The sequence below is a fragment of the Ranitomeya variabilis genome, chromosome 1 (genome assembly GCF_051348905.1).
Source record: "Ranitomeya variabilis isolate aRanVar5 chromosome 1, aRanVar5.hap1, whole genome shotgun sequence".
Taxonomy (NCBI): Eukaryota; Metazoa; Chordata; class Amphibia; order Anura; family Dendrobatidae; genus Ranitomeya; species Ranitomeya variabilis.
Window position 1 is genome coordinate 336591267 of NC_135232.1, and position 19323 is coordinate 336610589.

Here is a 19323-nt window from a genome sequence, read left to right on the forward strand (position 1 = left end):
CTTGTGCTCGCGCTAAATCCTCCCGTAGCCGACCGGCCGGGGAATTGGTACCACTGCCAATTCCAGATAGACCGTGGAGTCATCTGTCCATGGATTTTATCACTGATCTTCCCCACTCTAATGGCAAAACCGTGATTTGGGTTGTTGTTGATAGGTTCAGTAAGCAAGCGCATTTTGTACCTTTAGCGGGTCTCCCTAATGCTGAGACTCTATCAAAACTATTCATGGAGCATGTGGTCCGATTGCATGGTGTGCCTGTCAGTGTGGTGTCTGATAGAGGAGTGCAATTTGTGGCAAAATTCTGGAGGGCTTTTTGTAAAAGGCTGGGTATCACTCTGTCCTTTTCATCGGCCTACCATCCCGAGACCAACGGTCAGACTAAAAGGACCAATCAGTCCTTGGAGCAGATATTGCGATGTCTTGCTACGTCCAGACAGGATGATTGGTGTTCTGCGGTACCCATGGCGGAATTTGCTTTTAATAATCGTGTCAATCAGTCCACTGGTACGTCCCCGTTTTTCTGCAACTATGGGTTTCACCCTCACTTTGGTGAGTTTTCCCGGCTGGATTCGGGGTGTCCAGGGGCTGATTCAGCCTTTCTGCGGTTAGGAGAGATCTGGAGGGAGGTTCAGAGAAACATGGGGGAGGCTCAGGGCACGCATAAATTTTTTGCCGATAAACGACATTCTGTGGGGCCGGGGGATAAGGTATGGTTATCCACTAAGAATATTAGATTGAGGATTCCCTCTGCTAAGTTGGGTCCCAAGTTTATTGGCCCTTATGAAATTTTGGAGGTGCTTAATCCCGTGTCCTTCCGTCTGCGCTTGCCTCCATCATTGCGGATCCCCAATGTATTCCATAAGGCGCTTCTGAAGCCGTCTGTGCCTTCCTCAGATGAGTCTCCCGCGCACCCTCCGCCTGTTGTGGTTGATGGCCAGACTGAGTATGAGGTGGAACGGGTGGTGGATTCTCGTATGCTCCGCCGTTCACTACAATACTTGGTCCATTGGAGGGGTTACAGTCCTGAGGACCGGTCGTGGGTGCCGGCGCGTTCGGTCCATGCAGATCGGCTGGTCCGGGCCTTTCATGCTCGTTATCCAGGGAAGCCTGGGGGTCCAGTGACCCCCATTGAGAGGGGGGTACTGTCATGATCCAGTTCTGTGTTTATGTTCAGCTGTCTTGTCTCTGGACTGGTCATGTGGGTGTTAATTCCCTCTGCCTCACTTTAAAGCTGGCTGAGCTATTTAAGTCCTCTGCAGTCTGTGGCCCAGTGTCTGCTATAGTTCATGCTGCACGGCTTGAGCACCTGACCTGTTCACTTGTACTAGTGTTCCTTTTTGCCTCTGACTGCCTGTACCCGTTTATGACTTGTTCTGACCCTTGGCTTGTATCCCGACTTCGTCTTACGTCTCACGTTTTGTTACCACGTTCCCGGTAGGCTCTGACTTCTTGTTTGTCCCCGACCATTCTTCTGACTTCCCCTGAGTACTGCGCTTACCTCTATGTGTATGACCTTTGGCTTGTCTGACTTCTATTGCATTACCTGTGACACCTGTGTTGTTGTTCAGTATTGCTGTGCTGTGTGTACAACCTCTTTTCCTGAACCAGCTCCCCCTTGTGGAGGTTGCACTATACTACACTGCAGCAGCACATTACACCCCCTCTCCGTTGAGTGTAATAAGAGTTGCGTGCAGTCAGGCAGTCTATCTTGTCTTGAGCAAAAGAAGTTTTTCTGCTTTTTTTTTTTAGACTGGATAAATTCAAAAGATAGGCAGGAGGCTAAAAAGTGGCGCATAAGTTGAGAAAGAAGTGGAATTCTCTAATCAGATATATTAGAGGTTTCTTATAGATGCAGGGCATATACCAAATGGGAGAAAAACTCTCTTCCTTGGCACAAGTCTCTCAGTTCCCAGGTTTCTCTGCTCTGTTGATGTCACTCTCCCATGATGAAGTGCAGCAAAGAAAGTGTCAAGTGAGTAGTCTGTGCCCAGGCACTGTGACTGATGCTGGTTGCGCTCAGTGCTGCTGATATTTATGTGAAGGGTAAGCAGTGCTGCTCCAGATGCAGAGCAGAATCGCTGGGCTGCTGTATATAAAGGCAACCATTGTGCTGGTGAGTCAGCAACAACCCAGTGATCCTGCTCTTAATTTGCTTGGTGGATCAATCAGGGTGCAGCTCTGCACTGAAGTTACAATGTTCTGAAGACTCCAGCTTGCCAGTGTAATCATTGTGCCCCTCCCCTACTGTGTCACAGCAAACGCGTGAGAGGACAGGTGCTGACAACAGAAACTACCTACACAAAGAAGAAGTATGCCGGACAAGAAGGGTTTCATTTATTTCCAATACCTGTATATTGGCAGTGTATATGCATTTGTGTGTGTGTTTATACATCTGTTAAATGTCTGCATGAGTGTATAGTGTATATAAGAGCTGTATGCAAACATGTGCATTGAGTGTGTATGTATACTGTCTATGTGCAGCCTGTATGGGTGTCTCAGGTCCGGTCCGGACCCTCCCATCTTCATTCTATGACGTCCTCTTCTGGTCTCAACGCCGTGGCTGCGGCGCAGGAGTACTTTGTCTGCCCTGTTGAGGGCAGAGCAAAGTACTGCAGTGCGCAGGCGCCGGGACAGGTCAGAGAGGCCCGGCGCCTGCGCACTGCAGTACTTTGCTCTGCCCTCAACAGGGCAGAAAAAGTACGCCTGCGCCGCAGCGTGAAGACCAGAAGAGGACGTCATGGAATGAAGATGGGAGGCTCCGGACCGGACTTGAGACATCCATCGGACCCGGACCGCAGCGGGACCGCCCCTGGGTGAGTATAATCTAACGTCTTTTTCTCCTCTTTCAGGTAACATCGGGGGCTTATCTACAGCATTACAGAATGCTGTAGATAAGCCCATGATGACGGTGAGCTTACCTCACCATCGATTTTGGGGGTGACAGGTTCCCTTTAAGATTGAATTTTCTTTATTATTCTATCACTTTGAAATGAAAGTTACATTCATCACTAACTAATAAGAACGTCATATTTAGAGATGTATGCTCACATTGCAGTTACTTCTAGCACCACTGCAGCCAGCTAAAATCATAGATGCATTCTCTGATACAGATGTACAGATTAGATTTCAAGCAATGAGACATTTTTTCTTTAGAAGGAAGTTAGTGTTTTAATTTCCGCTTGCCTTACCTGTTCATCTGTCCATATTGATGAAAGTTGTGTTGAGGAGTAACTGTAATACAAAATGGTTAGGTAAAGTTATGTCTATTTTCCACCATTTAAAAAAAATCCTCATTTCACTCATTGAATGTTTTGATTGAAGTAATCACATGATATGCTCCTTATGTTGTTATTCCATTTAGGGCTCATACCCTATGTGAGAAAAAAAGGTCTAATTTCAGGACCGAAAAAACGGACGAGTGATGTCAGCGCATCCTCCCAGCCTGACCTGCAATGAACTTGGCAGCGTGGAAAAATGAACTGTCACTTCCCCACGCTCAACACTTCACCTCGGGTCAGGCTGGGAGGCTGCGCTGACGTCACTGATGCTGACGCCGGCAGCTTCTCATTCATTCCTCAGTGGTTTACAGCTGGGGCGGTAGCATTAGCACCGCTCCCGGTTGTAAACTATATATCCCTCAGATATGGATTACACGGTGGGACTGACTGTACACCTGACAGGTATGGGTATATTGTTGGTTTTTAATTTTTTTATTTATTACAGGAGATCGAGGGTATTGTTTGGATTGGCAGAAGAATAAAGGTAGCAAAACTGTGTGTTCTTTCATTTCATTAAAATAGTTTATTCTGTATATTTGTGTTTATTTAACCCTTTACAAACTATAGGATTAGTAATGGATAGGTGTCTTATTGACACCTCTCCATTACTAAGCCAGGCTTAATGTCATCTTACAATACAAAAGGTGACATTAACCCCTTATTACCCCATATGCCACTGCTACAGGGCAGTGGGAAGAGAGAGGCTAAGTGCCGGAATTGGCACATCTTACAGATGCACCTTTTCTGGGGTGGCGAAATAACCATGGTCCCGTTCTAGGCTATTAATATCTGCCCTCAGTCACTGGCTTTCCCTCTGTAGCACAGAAAATTGCGCGGGAGCCCACGCCAGTTTTTTCCGTGAAAACATTCTTTTATTAAATACAGGTCCCAAATTTTACACACACACACTACTAACAGTATTGGTCACTGACGCATATAAATCTTACTGTTCTGCAATTGTTTACTGTACGTAAATCATGTCTCCTATCCTGTCGGCTTCTGCAATGATTTTACAGAAGCCGACAAATGAATTATCGGCTAATCTATGTGTCATATGACATACTGTATATATATACTAGATGTTGGCCTGATTCTAACGCATCGGTATTCTAGAATATGTATGTAGTTTATTTATAAAGTTTTCAGAATAATGCAATTTATACACAGGATTCGGTCGGCCGGCCGCAACCAATTAGCGAAGCGTGGTTCAAATTCTGTGCCAATTCGTGGGCGGACTGCGTCTGTCGCTGATTGTTCGTGGATGGGCGTGACCAATCAGTGAAGCCAGGGCCGGCTCCAGGTTTTTGAGGACCCCGGGCGAAAGAGTCTCAGTGGGCACCCCTCTTTAACACATACCACGATTCATGATGCACTGAGACAGCAGAGAAATATTGAACAGCCCACGTAGCATATAACACAGCCCACGTAGTATATAGCACAGGCCACGTAGCATATAGCACAGGCCACGTAGTATATAACACAGCCCACGTAGCATATAACACAGCCCATGTAGTATATAGCACAGCCACGTAGCAAATAGCACAGGCCAAGTAGTATATAGCACAGCCCACGTAGTATATAGCACAGCCCACGTAGTATATAACACATCCCACGTAGTATATTGCCCAGACACGTAGTATATTGCCCAGACACGTAGTATATTGCCCAGCCACGTAGTATATTGCCCAGACACGTAGTATATTGCCCAGCCACATAGTATATAGCACAGACACGTAGTATATAGCACAGACACGTAGTATATTGCCCAGCCACATAATATATTTCACAGCGACGTAGTACGTTGCACAGCCACGTAATATATTGCATAGCCACGTAGTATATAGCACAGGCACGTAGTATATTGCACAGCCACGTAATATATTGCACAGCCACATACTATATAGCACAGCCATGTAGTATATAACACAGAGACGTAGTATTAAACACCGCCCATGCAGTATATAACCCAGGCCACGTAGTATAGAGCACAGCAATGTAGTATATTGCCCAGCCATGCAGTATATACCACAGCCACGTAGTATATAGCACAGCCCACATAGTATATAGCACAGAGATGTATATAACACAGCCCACACAGTATCTAACACAGCCCACGTAGTATATAGCAATGTGGGCACAATATCCCTGTTAAAAAAATAATTAAAATAAAAAATAGTTATATACCCACCTACCGTCGGCCCCCGGATCCAGCCCAGGCGTTTACCGATGCTCCTCGCGATGCTCCGGTCCCAAGCGTGCATTGCGGTCTCGCGAGATGATGATGCTACGTCATCATCTCACGAGACCGCAATGCATGGACCGGACCGTCGCGAGGAGCAGGAAAGGCCTAGGCTGGATCCGGGGGCCGACAGAAGGTGAGTATATAATGATTTTTTTTAACATTAGATCTTTTTACTATTGATGCTGCATAGGCAGCATCAATAGTAAAAAGTTGGTCACACAGGGTTAATAGCAGCCTTAACGGAGTGCGTTACACCGCGGCATAACGCGGTATAACGCAGCCATTAACCCTATGTGAGCGCTGGGAGTATGGAGCGGGCACTGACGGCAGGGGAGTAGGGAGCGGCCATTCTGCGGCCGCACCGTGCCCGTCGCTGATTGGTCGAGGTCAAATGGCCACGACCAATCAGTGACTTGGGATTTCCGTGACAGACAGATAGACAGACAGAAAGACAGACAGAAAGACGGAAGTGACCCTTAGACAATTATATAGTAGATATATATACAGAGTACATATATATATATATACATATATATATATGTATTCTATGTGTATATATCTATTCTATCTTTTCTATTCTTAACCTGTCAGTGTGAGCACCTAAAGGGTTAATAAACTTCTTGAATGTGGTTTTCAGCAAATTAAGGGGTGCAGTTTTTAGAATGGTGTCACTTTTGCAAAGTCACTTCAAATGTAATATGGTCCCTAAAAAATAGTTTTTGTAAATTTTGTTGAAAAAATTAGATATTGCTGATAAACTTTTAACCCTTCTAACTTCCTAACAAAAAAAATTGTTTCACAAATGACGCTGATGTAAAGTAGACATGTGATAAATGTTATTTATTAGCTATTTTGTGTGGTATAACGCTGGTTTAATTACATAAAAACTAAAAGTTTAAAAATTTTTCTCCAAAATGTCAATATCTTTGCAACTAAACACAAAAAATAGCGACCAAAATTTACCACTAACATAAAATACAATATGTCACAAAAAAACTGTCTCAAAATCACTGGTACAGTGCTTTGGACAAGTATTCTGCTCCCTGGAACTTTTCAACCTTTTCCCACATATCATGCTTCAAACATAAAGATGCCAAATGAAAAATTTTGTTGAAGAATCAACAACAAGTGAAATACAATTGTGAAGTTGAATAAAATTTATTGGTTATGGAAATTTTTATGGAAATTCCAAAACTGAAAAGTGGGGCGTGCAATATTATCCGGCCCCTTTAACTTAATACTTTGTTGCACCACCTTTTGCTGTGCTTACAGCTGCAAGCCACTTGGGGTATGTCTCTATCAGTTTTGTACAGCTAGAGACTGAAATTCTTGCCCACTCTTCCTTGGCAAACAGCTCGAACGCAGTGAGGTTTGATGGAGATCGTTTGTGAACAGCAGTTTTCAGCTCTTTCCACAGATTCTCGATTGGATTGAGGTCTGGACTTTGACTTGGCCATTCTAACACCTGGGTACGTTTATTTCTGAACCATTCCATTGTAGATGTTGCTTTATTTTTGGAATCATTGTTTAGTTGGAAGACAAACCTCTGCACCAGTCTCAGGTCTTTTGCAGACTCCAACAGGTTTTCTTCAAGAATGGTCCTGTATTTGGCTCAATACATCTTCCCATCAATTTTAACCATCTTCCCTGTCCCTGCTGAAGAAAAGCAGGCCCAAACTATGATGCTGCCACCACCATGTTTGACAGTGGGGATGGTGTGTCCAGGGTGATGAGCTGTGTTGCCTTTACGCCAAACATATCGTTTGGCATTGTTGCCAAAATGTTCGATTTTGGTTTCATCTGACCAGAGCACCTTCTTCCACATGTTTGGTGTGTCTCCCAGGTGGCTTGTTGCAAACTTTAAGCAAAACTTTTTATGGATATCTTTGAGAAATGGCTTTCTTCTTGCCACTCTTCCATAAAGGCCAGATTTGTGCAGTGTATGACTGATTATTGTCCTATGGACAGACTGTCCCACCTCAGCTGTAGATCTCTGCAGTTCATCCAGAGTGATTATGGGCCTCTTGGCTGCATCTCTGGTCAGTCTTCTCCTTGTTTGAGATGAAAGTTTAGATGGACAGCCTGGTCTTGGTAGATTTGCAGTGGTATGATACTACTTCCATTTCAATATGATCACTTGCACAGTGCTTCTTGGGATGTTTAAAGTTTTGGAAATCATTTAGTATCCAAATCCGGCTTTAAACTTCTCCACAACAGTATCACGGACCTGCCTGTTGTGTTCCTTGGTCTTCATGATGCTCTATGTGCTTCAAACAGAACCCTGAGACTATCACAGAGCAGGTGCATTTATACGGAGACTTGATTACACACAGGTGGATTATATTTATCATGATTAGGTATTTAGGACAACATTGGATCATTCAGAGATCCACAATGAACTTCTGGAGTGAGTTTGCTGCACTGAAAGTAAAGGGGCCAAATAATATTGCACTCCCCACTTTTCAGTTTTTGAATTTCCACAAAAATTTAAAATAACCAATAAATATCGTTCAATTTCACAATTGTCTTCCACTTGTTGATTCTTCACCAAAAATGTACATTTGGTATCTTTTTGTTTTAAGCATGATACGTGGGAAAAGGTTGTAAAGTTCCAGGGAGCCGAATACTTTCACAAGGCACTGTAGGTATGGACCTGGACAATGTATGTGGGATGAAGCCTTGGTCCTGGACGAACCTAGCGTCCACCAAATTAAACGCCACCCCACTGTCCAGGAAGGCAGAAACGTCCACCTTATTTCCACCAATGTACAGTACAGACCAAAAGTTTGGACACACCTTCTCATTTAAAGATTTTTCTGCATTTTCATGACTATGAAAATTGTACATTCACACTGAAGGCATCAAAACTATGAATTAACACATGTGGAATTATATACTTAACAAAAAAGTGTGAAACAACTGAAATTATGTCTTATATTCTAGGTTCGTCAAAGTAGCCACCTTTTGCTTTGATGACTGCTTTGCACACTCTTGGCATTCTCTTGATGAGCATCAAGAGGTAGTCACCGGGAATGGTTTTCACTTCACAGGTGTGCCCTGTCAGGTTTAATAAGTGGGATTTCTTGCCTTATAAATGGGGTTGGGACAAACAGTTGTGTTGTGCAGAAGTCTGGTGGATACACAGCTGATAGTCCTACTGAATAGACTATTAGAATTTGTATTATGGCAAGAAAAAATCAGCTAAGTAAAGAAAAACGAGTGTCCATCATTACTTTAAGAAATAAAGGTCAGTCAGTCCGAAAAATTGGGAAAACTTTGAAAGTGTCCCCAATTGCAGTGGCAAAAACCATCAAGCGCTACAAAAAAACTGGCTCACATGAGGTGGAAATGGCGTGCACTCTGATCAATGAAGACAGGTGCAGGCTGAACCTGGATGCTATCCGCAGGTAATCCATGGCCCTCCCTCTTTCTTTTCATGCTTTCTTCGTGGCCACACATTCTGCTACAACTATGCTGCTTAACACTCCCCCATTGTTCATTTCCTATAGTCCTGACTGGGATCGCTTCCCCTTCTCTGACCTCCAATCACTCCACGCATCGCCAAGTGGTATGTTATACCTGTACCTTCTATGACCCTTCCTTTTTTTCTTTGCCCTCCTTTTTTTCTTTGTCCTCCCTTTCACACAGTATGATTTATTCTCCACAACTCTTTTTTTGGAGCCTGCTTATCATAATTGTCTGTCCCGTCTCTGCGGGGTCTGTTATGATCCGGTGACCTTGGAGCCGCATGAGACTTTCTCAGGAGTAGGTGAAACCTGTACTGACCGCAAACCCTAAACTGTAAACGCAACTAGAAGTAGCTGTGGGGTGTACCTAACACATCCTAGACACCTCGACACAGCCGGAGGACTAAATACCCCTATAGATGGAAATGGGAATTCTATCTTGCCTCAGAGCAGAACCCCAAAGGATAGGCAGCCGCCCACAAATACTGACTGTGAGTATTAGAGGAAAGACACACGCAGGCAGAAATCAGGATTTAGCAAAAGAGGCCACGCTAGCTAAATAGGAAAGGATAGGACAGAATACTAAGCGGTCAGTATTAAAACCCTAAAAATATCCACAGCAGATAATACAAAAATTCCACCATCTAACTAAAGACATGGAATGTATATCTGCATCTCCTGAGAATCCAACTTGACTGAAATATCCAAACACAGTCTAAGCTGGACAAGAAAAAACATTGAATAGTACTGAATTGTAAAGCACACAGCATGTGTGCTGAAGAAACAAAACCAGACACTTATCTGATTTGGCAGCAGGGCAGGAGGAACCAGACAGAGATGCAAAACCTCCAAGAACAATGGACAACTGGCAAGGGCTAATGAATCCTGCACACCTAAATATCCCAGTCAGAGCTGCAATCAGCAGGGACACCTGCCCAGGATTGCAACCCAGGGACAACTGCATTACTATCAACAACCACCGGAGGGAACCCAAGAGCAGAATTCACAACAGTACCCCCCCCTTGAAGAGGGGACACCGAACCCTCACTAGAGCCCACAGGCCGATCAGGACGAGCCAGATGAAAGGCACGGACCAAATCAGCAGCATGGACATCAGAGGCAAAAACCCAAGAATTATCCTCCTGGCCATAACCCTTCCATTTGACAAGGTACTGAAGCCTCCGCCTCGAAAAGCGAGAATCCAAAATCTTCTCAACCACATACTCCAACTCCACATCAACCAACACAGGGGCCGGAGGATCAACAGAGGGAACAACGGGCACCACATATTTCCGCAATAAAGATCTATGGAAGACATTATGGATAGCAAAAGAAGCCGGAAGGGCCAATCGAAAAGACACCAGATTACTAATCTCAGAGATCTTATAAGGACCAATAAAGCAAGGCTTAAACTTAGGGGAAGAAACCTTCATAGGAACATGATGGGAAGAAAACCACACCAGATCCCCAACCCGAAGCCGGGAACCAACACACCGACGACGGTTAGCAAAACGTTGAGCCTCCTCCTGAGACAATACCAAATTGTCCACCACATGAGCCCAAATCTGCTGCAACCTGTCAACCACAGAATCCACACCAGGACAGTCACAAGGCTCAACCTGCCCCGAAGAAAAACAAGGATGAAAACCAAAATTACAAAAGAAGGGCGAAACCAAGGAAGCCGAACTAGCCCGATTATTAAGGGCAAACTCGGCCAATGGCAAGAAAGCCACCCAATCATCCTGATCAGCAGACACAAAGCATCTCAGATAAGTTTCTAAAGTCTGATTAGTTCGCTCGGTCCAGCCATTTGTCTGAGGATGGAATGCGGAAGAAAAAGACAAATCAATGCCCAGCTTAGCACAAAAGGCCCGCCAAAACCGAGAAACAAACTGGGAACCTCTGTCGGACACAATATTCTCCGGAAAACCATGCAAACGAACCACATGCTGAAAAAACAACGGAACCAAATCAGAAGAGGAAGGCAATTTAGGCAAAGGCACCAAATGGACCATCTTAGAGAACCGGTCACAAACAACCCAGATGACAGACATCTTCTGGGAAACCGGAAGATCAGAAATAAAATCCATAGAAATATGCGTCCAGGGCCTCTCAGGGACCGGCAAAGGCAAAAGCAACCCACTAGCACGGGAACAACAAGGCTTGGCCCGCGCACAAGTCCCACAGGACTGCACAAAAGAACGCACATCACGCGACAAAGAAGGCCACCAAAAGGACCTACCAACCAAATCTCTGGTACCAAAAATACCAGGATGGCCAGCCAACACAGAACAATGAACCTCAGAAATCACTCTACTAGTCCATCTATCAGGAACAAACAGTTTCCCCACTGGACAGCGGTCAGGTTTGTCAGCCTGAAATTCCTGAAGAACCTGTCGTAAATCAGGGGAAATGGCAGAAAGGACCACCCCTTCTTTCAGAATGCTGACCGGTTCAAGGACCTCAGGAGAATCAGGCAAAAAACTCCTAGAGAGGGCATCAGCCTTAATATTCTTAGAACCCGGAAGATACGAGACCACGAAATCAAAACGGGAAAAAAACAAGGACCATCGAGCCTGTCTAGGATTCAGCCGCCTGGCAGACTCGAGGTAAATCAGATTTTTATGATCGGTCAAGACCACAATACGGTGCTTAGCTCCCTCGAGCCAATGTCGCCACTCCTCAAATGCCCACTTCATAGCCAACAACTCCCGATTGCCGACATCATAATTGCGTTCAGCGGGCGAAAACTTACGGGAAAAGAAGGCACACGGTTTCATCAAGGAACCAACAGGATCCCTCTGAGACAAAACGGCCCCTGCCCCAATCTCAGAAGCATCAACCTCAACCTGAAACGGAAGTGAAACATCCGGTTGACGCAACACCGGGGCAGAAGTAAATCGGCGTTTAAGCTCCTGAAAGGCAGAGACAGTCGCAGAGGACCAATTCGTCACATCAGCGCCTTTCTTTGTCAAATCGGTCAAGGGTTTAACCACACTGGAGAAGTTAGCAATGAAACGGCGATAAAAATTAGCAAGGCACAAAAATTTCTGAAGGCTCTTCACAGATGTGGGTTGAATCCAATCATGAATGGCCTGAACCTTAACCGGATCCATCTCTATAGATGAGGGAGAAAAAATGAAGCCCAAAAAAGAAACCTTCTGCACTCCAAAGAGACACTTAGACCCCTTCACAAACAAAGCATTATCACGAAGGATCTGAAATACCATCCTGACCTGTTTCACATGAGACTCCCAATCATCGAAAAAAATTAAAATGTCATCCAAATATACAATCATGAATTTATCAAGATAAGTCCGGAAGATATCGTGCATGAAGGACTGAAAAACAGATGGAGCATTAGAGAGCCCGAATGGCATCACAAGGTATTCAAAATGGCCTTCGGGCGTATTAAACGCAGTTTTCCATTCATCACCCTGCTTAATATGAACAAGATTATATGCCCCCCGAAGGTCAATCTTCGTAAACCAACTAGCCCCCTTAATCCTAGCAAACAAATCGGAAAGCAGAGGTAAAGGGTATTGAAACTTGACCGTGATCTTATTCAAGAGGCGATAATCAATACAGGGTCTCAAGGAGCCATCCTTCTTAGCAACAAAAAAAAATCCCGCTCCCAACGGTGAAGAAGATGGCCGAATATGTCCTTTCTCCAAAGACTCCTTAACATAACTCCGGATGGCGGTATGTTCAGGCACAGACAGGTTGAAAAGTCGGCCCTTAGGAAACTTACAGCCTGGAATCAAGTCAATCGCACAATCACAGTCCCTATGCAGTGGAAGGGAACTGGACTTGGGCTCATCGAATACATCCTGAAAATCAGACAAAAACTCTGGAATTTCAGAAGTGGAAGAAGAGGAGATTGACATCAAAGGAACGTCATTATGAACCCCCTGACATCCCCAACTAGTCACAGACATAGACTTCCAATCCAACACAGGATTATGTGCCTGCAACCACGGAAAACCCAGGACGATAGCATCATGTAAATTATGCAACACCAGAAATCGACAATCTTCCTGATGGGCTGGCGTCATGCACATGGTCACCTGTGTCCAGAACTGGGGCTTATTTTTAGCCAAAGGTGTAGCATCAATCCCCCTTAAAGGAATAGGGTTCTGCAAAGACTGCAAGGGAAAACCACAACGCCTGGCAAACTCAAAGTCCATTAAGTTCAAGGCGGCGCCTGAATCCACAAACGCCATGACAGAAAATGATGACAATGAGCAGATCAAGGACACAGATAATAAAAATTAAGGTTGTACAGTACTGATGGAAAATGAACTAGCGTTCCTCTTTGTACGCTTAGGGCAGACTGAAATGACATGAGAAGCATCGCCACAATAAAAACACAACCTATTCTGACGTCTGAATCCCTGTTGTTCCGTTCTAGACAGAATCCTATCACACTGCATTGACTCAGGCATCTGCTCTGAGGACAACGCTACAGCACGCACAGTTCTGCGCTCCCGCAAACGCCGATCAATCTGAATGGCCAGAGACATAGAATCACTCAGACCAAAAGGCGTGGGAAACCCCACCATAACATCTTTAACGGATTCAAAAAGACCCTTTCTGAAAATTGCCGCCAAAGCATCATCATTCCATTTAGTCAACACAGACCAGTTTCTAAATTTCTGACAATACAATTCTGCCGCTTCTTGACCCTGAGACAGGACCAACAAGGTCTTCTCCGCTTGATCCACAGAATTTGGTTCATCATATAATAATCCTAAGGCCTGAAAAAAGGCGTCTACATTAAACTAGCCCGGATTCAGATTCCAGAGAAAATGCCCAATCCTGAGGATCGCCACGCAGCAGGGAGATGACAATTTTAACCCGCTGAATGGAATCACCAGAGGATCGAGGTCTCAGAGCAAAAAACAGTTTACAGTTGTTTTTAAAACTCAAAAATTTGGACCTGTCCCCAAAAAACAAATCAGGAGTAGGAATCTTAGGCTCTAAAACTGGAGTCTGAACAATATAATCAGAAATACCCTGTACCCTAGCAGCAAGCTGGTCTACACGAGAAGCTAATCCCTGAACATCCATGCCAGCACAAGGCTCCTCAGCCACCCAGAGAAAAAGAGGAAAGAAAAGACAAAGCAGGCTACAGAAAAAAAAATGGCTCTTTCTTCCCTTCTTCTGAGATGCATTTAACTCATTGTTGGCCAGTTGTACTGTTATGATCCGGTGACCTTGGAGCCGCATGAGACTTTCTCAGGAGTAGGTGGAACCTGTACTGACCGCAAACCCTAAACTGTAACCGCAACTAGAAGTAGCCGTGGGGTGTACCTAACACATCCTAGACACCTCGACACAGCCGGAGTACTAAATACCCCTATAGATGGAAATGGGAATTCTATCTTGCCTCAGAGCAGAACCCCAAAGGATAGGCAGCCCCCCACAAATATTGACTGTGAGTATTAGAGGAAAGACACACGCAGGCAGAAATCAGGATTTAGCAAAAGAGGCCACGCTAGCTAAATAGGAAAGGATAGGACAGAATACTAAGCGGTCAGTATTAAAACCCTAAAAATATCCACAGCAGATAATACAAAAATTCCACCATCTAACTAAAGACATGGAATGTATATCTGCATCTCCTGAGAATCCAACTTGACTGAAATATCCAAACACAGTCTAAAGGCCCCGTCTCACATAGCGAGATCGCTAGCGAGATCGCTGCTGAGTCACTAGTTTTGTGACGCAACAGCGACCTCAGTAGCGATCTCGCTATGTGTGACACGTACCAGCGATCAGGCCCCTGCTGTGAGATCGCTGGTCGTGTCGGAATGGTCTGGACCTTTTTTTGGTCGTTGAGGTCCCGCTGACATCGCTGAATCGGTGTGTGTGACACCGATCCAGCGATGTCTTCACTGGTAACCAGGGTAAACATCGGGTTACTAAGCGCAGGGCCGCGCTTAGTAACCCGATGTTTACCCTGGTTACCAGCGTAAATGTAAAAAAACCCAAACACTACATACTCACCATCTGATGTCCGTCAGGTCCCTTGCCGTCTGCTTCCTGCTCTGACTGAGCGCCGCAAAGTGAAAGTGAAAGTACAGCACAGCGGTGACGTCACCGCTGCGCTCTGCTCTCACTGTACGGCGGCTCAGTCAGAGCAGGAAGCAGACGGCAAGGGACACCGAAAGGCGAGTATGTACTGTTTGTTTTTTTTGGTAACCAGGGTAAACATCGGGTTACTAAGCACGGCCCTGCGCTTAGTAACCCGATGTTTACCCTGGTTACCCGGGTGCTGCAGGGGGACTTCGGCATCGTTGAAGACAGTTTCAACGATGCCGAAGTCGTTCCCCTGATCGTTGGTCGCTGGAGAGAGCTGTCTGTGTGACAGCTCCCCAGCGACCACACAGCGACTTACCAACGATCACGGCCAGGTCGTATCGCTGGTCGTGATCGTTGGTAAATCGCTATGTGAGACGGGGCCTTAAGCTGGACAAGAAAAAACATTGAATAGTACTGAATTGTAAAGCACACAGCATGTGTGCTGAAGAAACAAAACCAGACACTTATCTTAGCTGATTTGGCAGCAGGGCAGGAGGAACCAGACGGAGGTTTTGCATCTCTAAGAACAATGGACAACTGGCAAGGGCTAATGAATCCTGCACACCTAAATATCCCAGTCAGAGCTGCAATCAGCAGGGACACCTGCCCAGGATTGCAACCCAGGGACAACTGCATTACTATCAACAACCACCGGAGGGAACCCAAGAGCAGAATTCACAACAGGGGTCCTTTTCTACCATACCGTCTTCTATTATTTCTACAAGGTCAGTCCATTGTTTTACTCTGCAAGCACGTACAGTATATCTAACGTATTTATGCATATTTTTTTATGCCGTCCTCCTGCGCCTACGCCATATTTATGCTTGCACTATGGATTGCATGCCATACTAACTATGCAATGGGCAACTTGTATTGATATGTATATGTATATATTATATGTTTTGTATGTTCACCATGTGGAAAGTTGTAACTGGGTATAGCTTCATACCCTTAAGGGACCTTATTTCTATCCAGTCTACGCTGTTATATTTGTATTTGTTGCACAGCACTCTCTATTTAAAAAATTTTTTTCCCACAAACTAATATATTGTAATTTTCATTGTTTTTCCAGTGAGGTTTGACAAAGGCCCACTACGGGGCCAAAACATTACCTCAACATCGCTATACTTCTGTGGTGAATACAATAAATTACTCTTTTTTGCATTTGAAAAAGAATTTGTGTGCGGCTGTTTCTTATGAATTTATGGCTCACATGAGGAACTCCCCAGGAAAGGAAGACCAAGAGTCACCTCTGTTTCTGAGGATAAGGTTATCCGAGTCACCAGCCTCAGAAATCGCAGGTTAACAGCAGCTCAGATTAGAGACCAGGTCAATGCCACACAGAGTTCTAGCAGCAGACACATCTCTACAACAACTGTTAAGAGGAGACTTTGTGCAGCAGGCCTTCATGGTAAAATAGCTGCTAGGAAACCACAGCGAAGGACAGGCAACAAGCAGAAGAGACTTGTTTGGGCTAAAGAACACAAGGAATTGACATTAGACCAGTGGAAATCTGTGCTTTGGTCTGATAAGTCCAAATTTGAGATCTTTTGTTCCAACCACCATGTCTTTGTGCGACACAGAAAAGGTGAACAGATGGACTCTACATGCCTGGTTCCCACCGTAAAGCATGGAGGAGGAGGTGTGATGGTGTGGGGGTGCTTTGCTGGTGATACTGTTGGTTATTTATTCAAAATTGAAGGCATACTGAACCAGCATGGCTACCACAGCATCTTGCAGTAGCATGCTATTCCATCCGGTTTGTGTTTAGTTGGACCATCATTTATTTTTCAACAGGACAATGACCCCAAACACACCTCCAGGCTGTGTAAGGGCTATTTCACCAAGAATGATAATGATGGTGTGCTACACCAGATGACCTGGCCTCCGCAGTCCCCAGTCCTGAACCCAATCAAGATGGTTTGGGGTGAGCTGGACCGCAGAGTGAAGGCAAAAGGGCCTTTGTTAAGTACATAATTCCACATGTGTTAATTCATAGTTTTGATGCCTTCAGTGTGAATGTACAATTTTCATAGTCATGAAAATACAGAAAAATCTTTAAATGAGAAGGCGTGTCCAAACTTTTGGTCTGTACTGTATAATGAAGCTGGTAAGAAGAAACTGTGTCCTACCCAATAAGGTAATAAGTACACCCGGCTTGCCAACCTCCCCGCAACCTGGGCCCACTAGTTTTCCGGCGGCTTGTTTAAATAGAGGTCAGGAAGGACATGTGCTTACAAAATGGCCCTTTTTACCACAACAAAAACACAGGCCCCCCCTTTCGCCGGGCTACAGATAATTTGCCAGAAAGAGACACTGTACCCACTCCAATGGGTCGCTCAGTACTAACCAACCTCGACCCCAGACCTCTTGCCCCCAGAGCTGACTTTCTATTTCTCCGGTGAAGATGGTGATCAACTCGGATCCCCAGAGACATGGCTGCCTCAAGGGAGTCAGGAGTATCAAAGAGAGCTAAAGCATATTTTACTCTCCCTGTGAGCACCTCACAGAACAGACTTTGGAGTGCAGGGTCATTTCACCTAGTGTCCGTGGCCCACCTCCGGAACTCAGAGCAATATTGCTCCGCTAGGCAGTCTCCTTGCTGAAGTTAGCGTAGAGAGAACTCAGCCAAGGAGATGCAATTGGGGTCATCATACACAATGTCCAGAGCTTGAAAGAAATCCCTCTACCATCTGCAGTGACTGTAAGTCAGACAGAAGAGAAAACGCCCATCCTTGTGGGTCCCCCTGGAGGAGCGAGATAACTATCCCCACACGTTGCTCCTCTGTATCGGAGGATACCGGACGCAACCTGAAATAAAGTTTACAGGACTCACAGAACACAACAAACTTGTCACGCCCCCCATAGAACCTGTCCAGTAATGCGACCTTGGACTCCACATTGTTTTGCCTGGAGGGCGAGACCCCACACCAGATGTAACAGGCTGCTGTGAAACCACAGTGGGCAAATCCGCTACCATGTGAAGAAACTGGATAATATCTTAATCACCCAGACTATTTTTTAGCAAACCAAGAAGAATATGCTATTATCTATACTTTTGCTTGTGTAAGCCTGTAATAGTGACTTGTAAGCTGATATTTCATATAACATAGTATGCGCTTGTCTTCGATGCCTAGTGATGTTTGCTGATATGCTAAGTATGCATTGTATTATGGAGCCAGTTTCTTGACTTTGAAAGCAGAGAGGGAAAAACTTTGCAAATAGATTAAATAATCAAGTAATGCTACTTGATCTCACCACCTTTGTTCCCTTTATCTTGATGCTGGACTGAAGGACACTGGGTAAATCTAAACATAGGTTATATGCCTCTTTATAAAGAGACTCAGAGACAGAGAGACGGGGGAGAGAGACAGCCAGAGATTCTGCCAAGACATACTGTATATATCCAAAGGACCAGTGTTTTGAATTAGACTTTTTTGGCTCCCTCTTGTGGTCACTAGTGGTATGACTCTGAGATTGTCTTTCCCTAGTTTGGCAACCACCTGGGTCGTTAGTCCAGGGGTGTTGCTATATGAACTTCCTGAATTCTTAGTCTGGTGCCTGGCATCGTTGTAATCAGTCCTTTCTGTTTGCTCCTGTCTGCTGGTCCTGGTTCATGCAAAATTAAGCTAAGTCCTGCTTCCTTGTTTTTTGGTTATTTGTATTGCTCTTATTTTTTGTCCAGCTTGTACTAAATGTGATTCCTGATTTTGCTGGAAGCTCTAGGGGGCTGGTATTCTCCCCCCGGGCCGTTAGACGGTTCGGGGGTTCTTGAATATCCAGCGTGGATATTTTTGATAGGGTTTTTGCTGACCGTATAAGTCATCTTACTATATTCTGCTATTAGTCAGTGGGCCTCTCTTTGCTAAATACCTAGTTCATTCTTACGTTTGTCTTTTCTTCTTACCTCACCGTTATTATTTGTTGGGGGCTTGTATCCAACTTTTGGGGTCTTTTCTCTGGAGGCAAGAAAGGTCTATCTTTTCCCTTCTAGGGTTAGTTAGTTCTCCGGCTGGCGCGAGACGTCTAGAACCAACGTAGGCACGTTCCCCGGCTGCTGCTATTTGTGGTGCTAGGATTAGCTATACGGTCAGCCCAGTTACCACTGCCCTATGAGCTGGTTTTTTGTGTTTGCAGACTTGGTTGTCATGGTTCCCAATGGCAGGGACATAGGCAAAAACAGGACTAGCTCTAGGAAGATGGAATCTAAGCTGACCGTGATGCTGAACCTCACGCACAACTACCAGTAGCC

The 19323-nt window shown here is 45.0% G+C and overlaps 1 protein-coding gene across 4 annotated transcripts in view; it reads right to left on the reverse strand.

The window, feature by feature from the left end:
- The window catches only part of RNF212B (ring finger protein 212B), a 471927-nt gene that overhangs the window by 159050 nt on the left and 293554 nt on the right, over nt 1–19323 (reverse strand). For all 4 annotated transcript variants that reach the window (XR_013224222.1, XM_077299403.1, XM_077299400.1 and 1 more), the window contains one exon: nt 3189–3231. Coding sequence is in view for 3 of the 4 variants with exons in the window: in XM_077299403.1 (XP_077155518.1) it covers nt 3189–3231 (43 nt within the window). In the remaining variant the exon portion in view is untranslated. The remainder of the gene's footprint in view (nt 1–3188; nt 3232–19323) is intronic.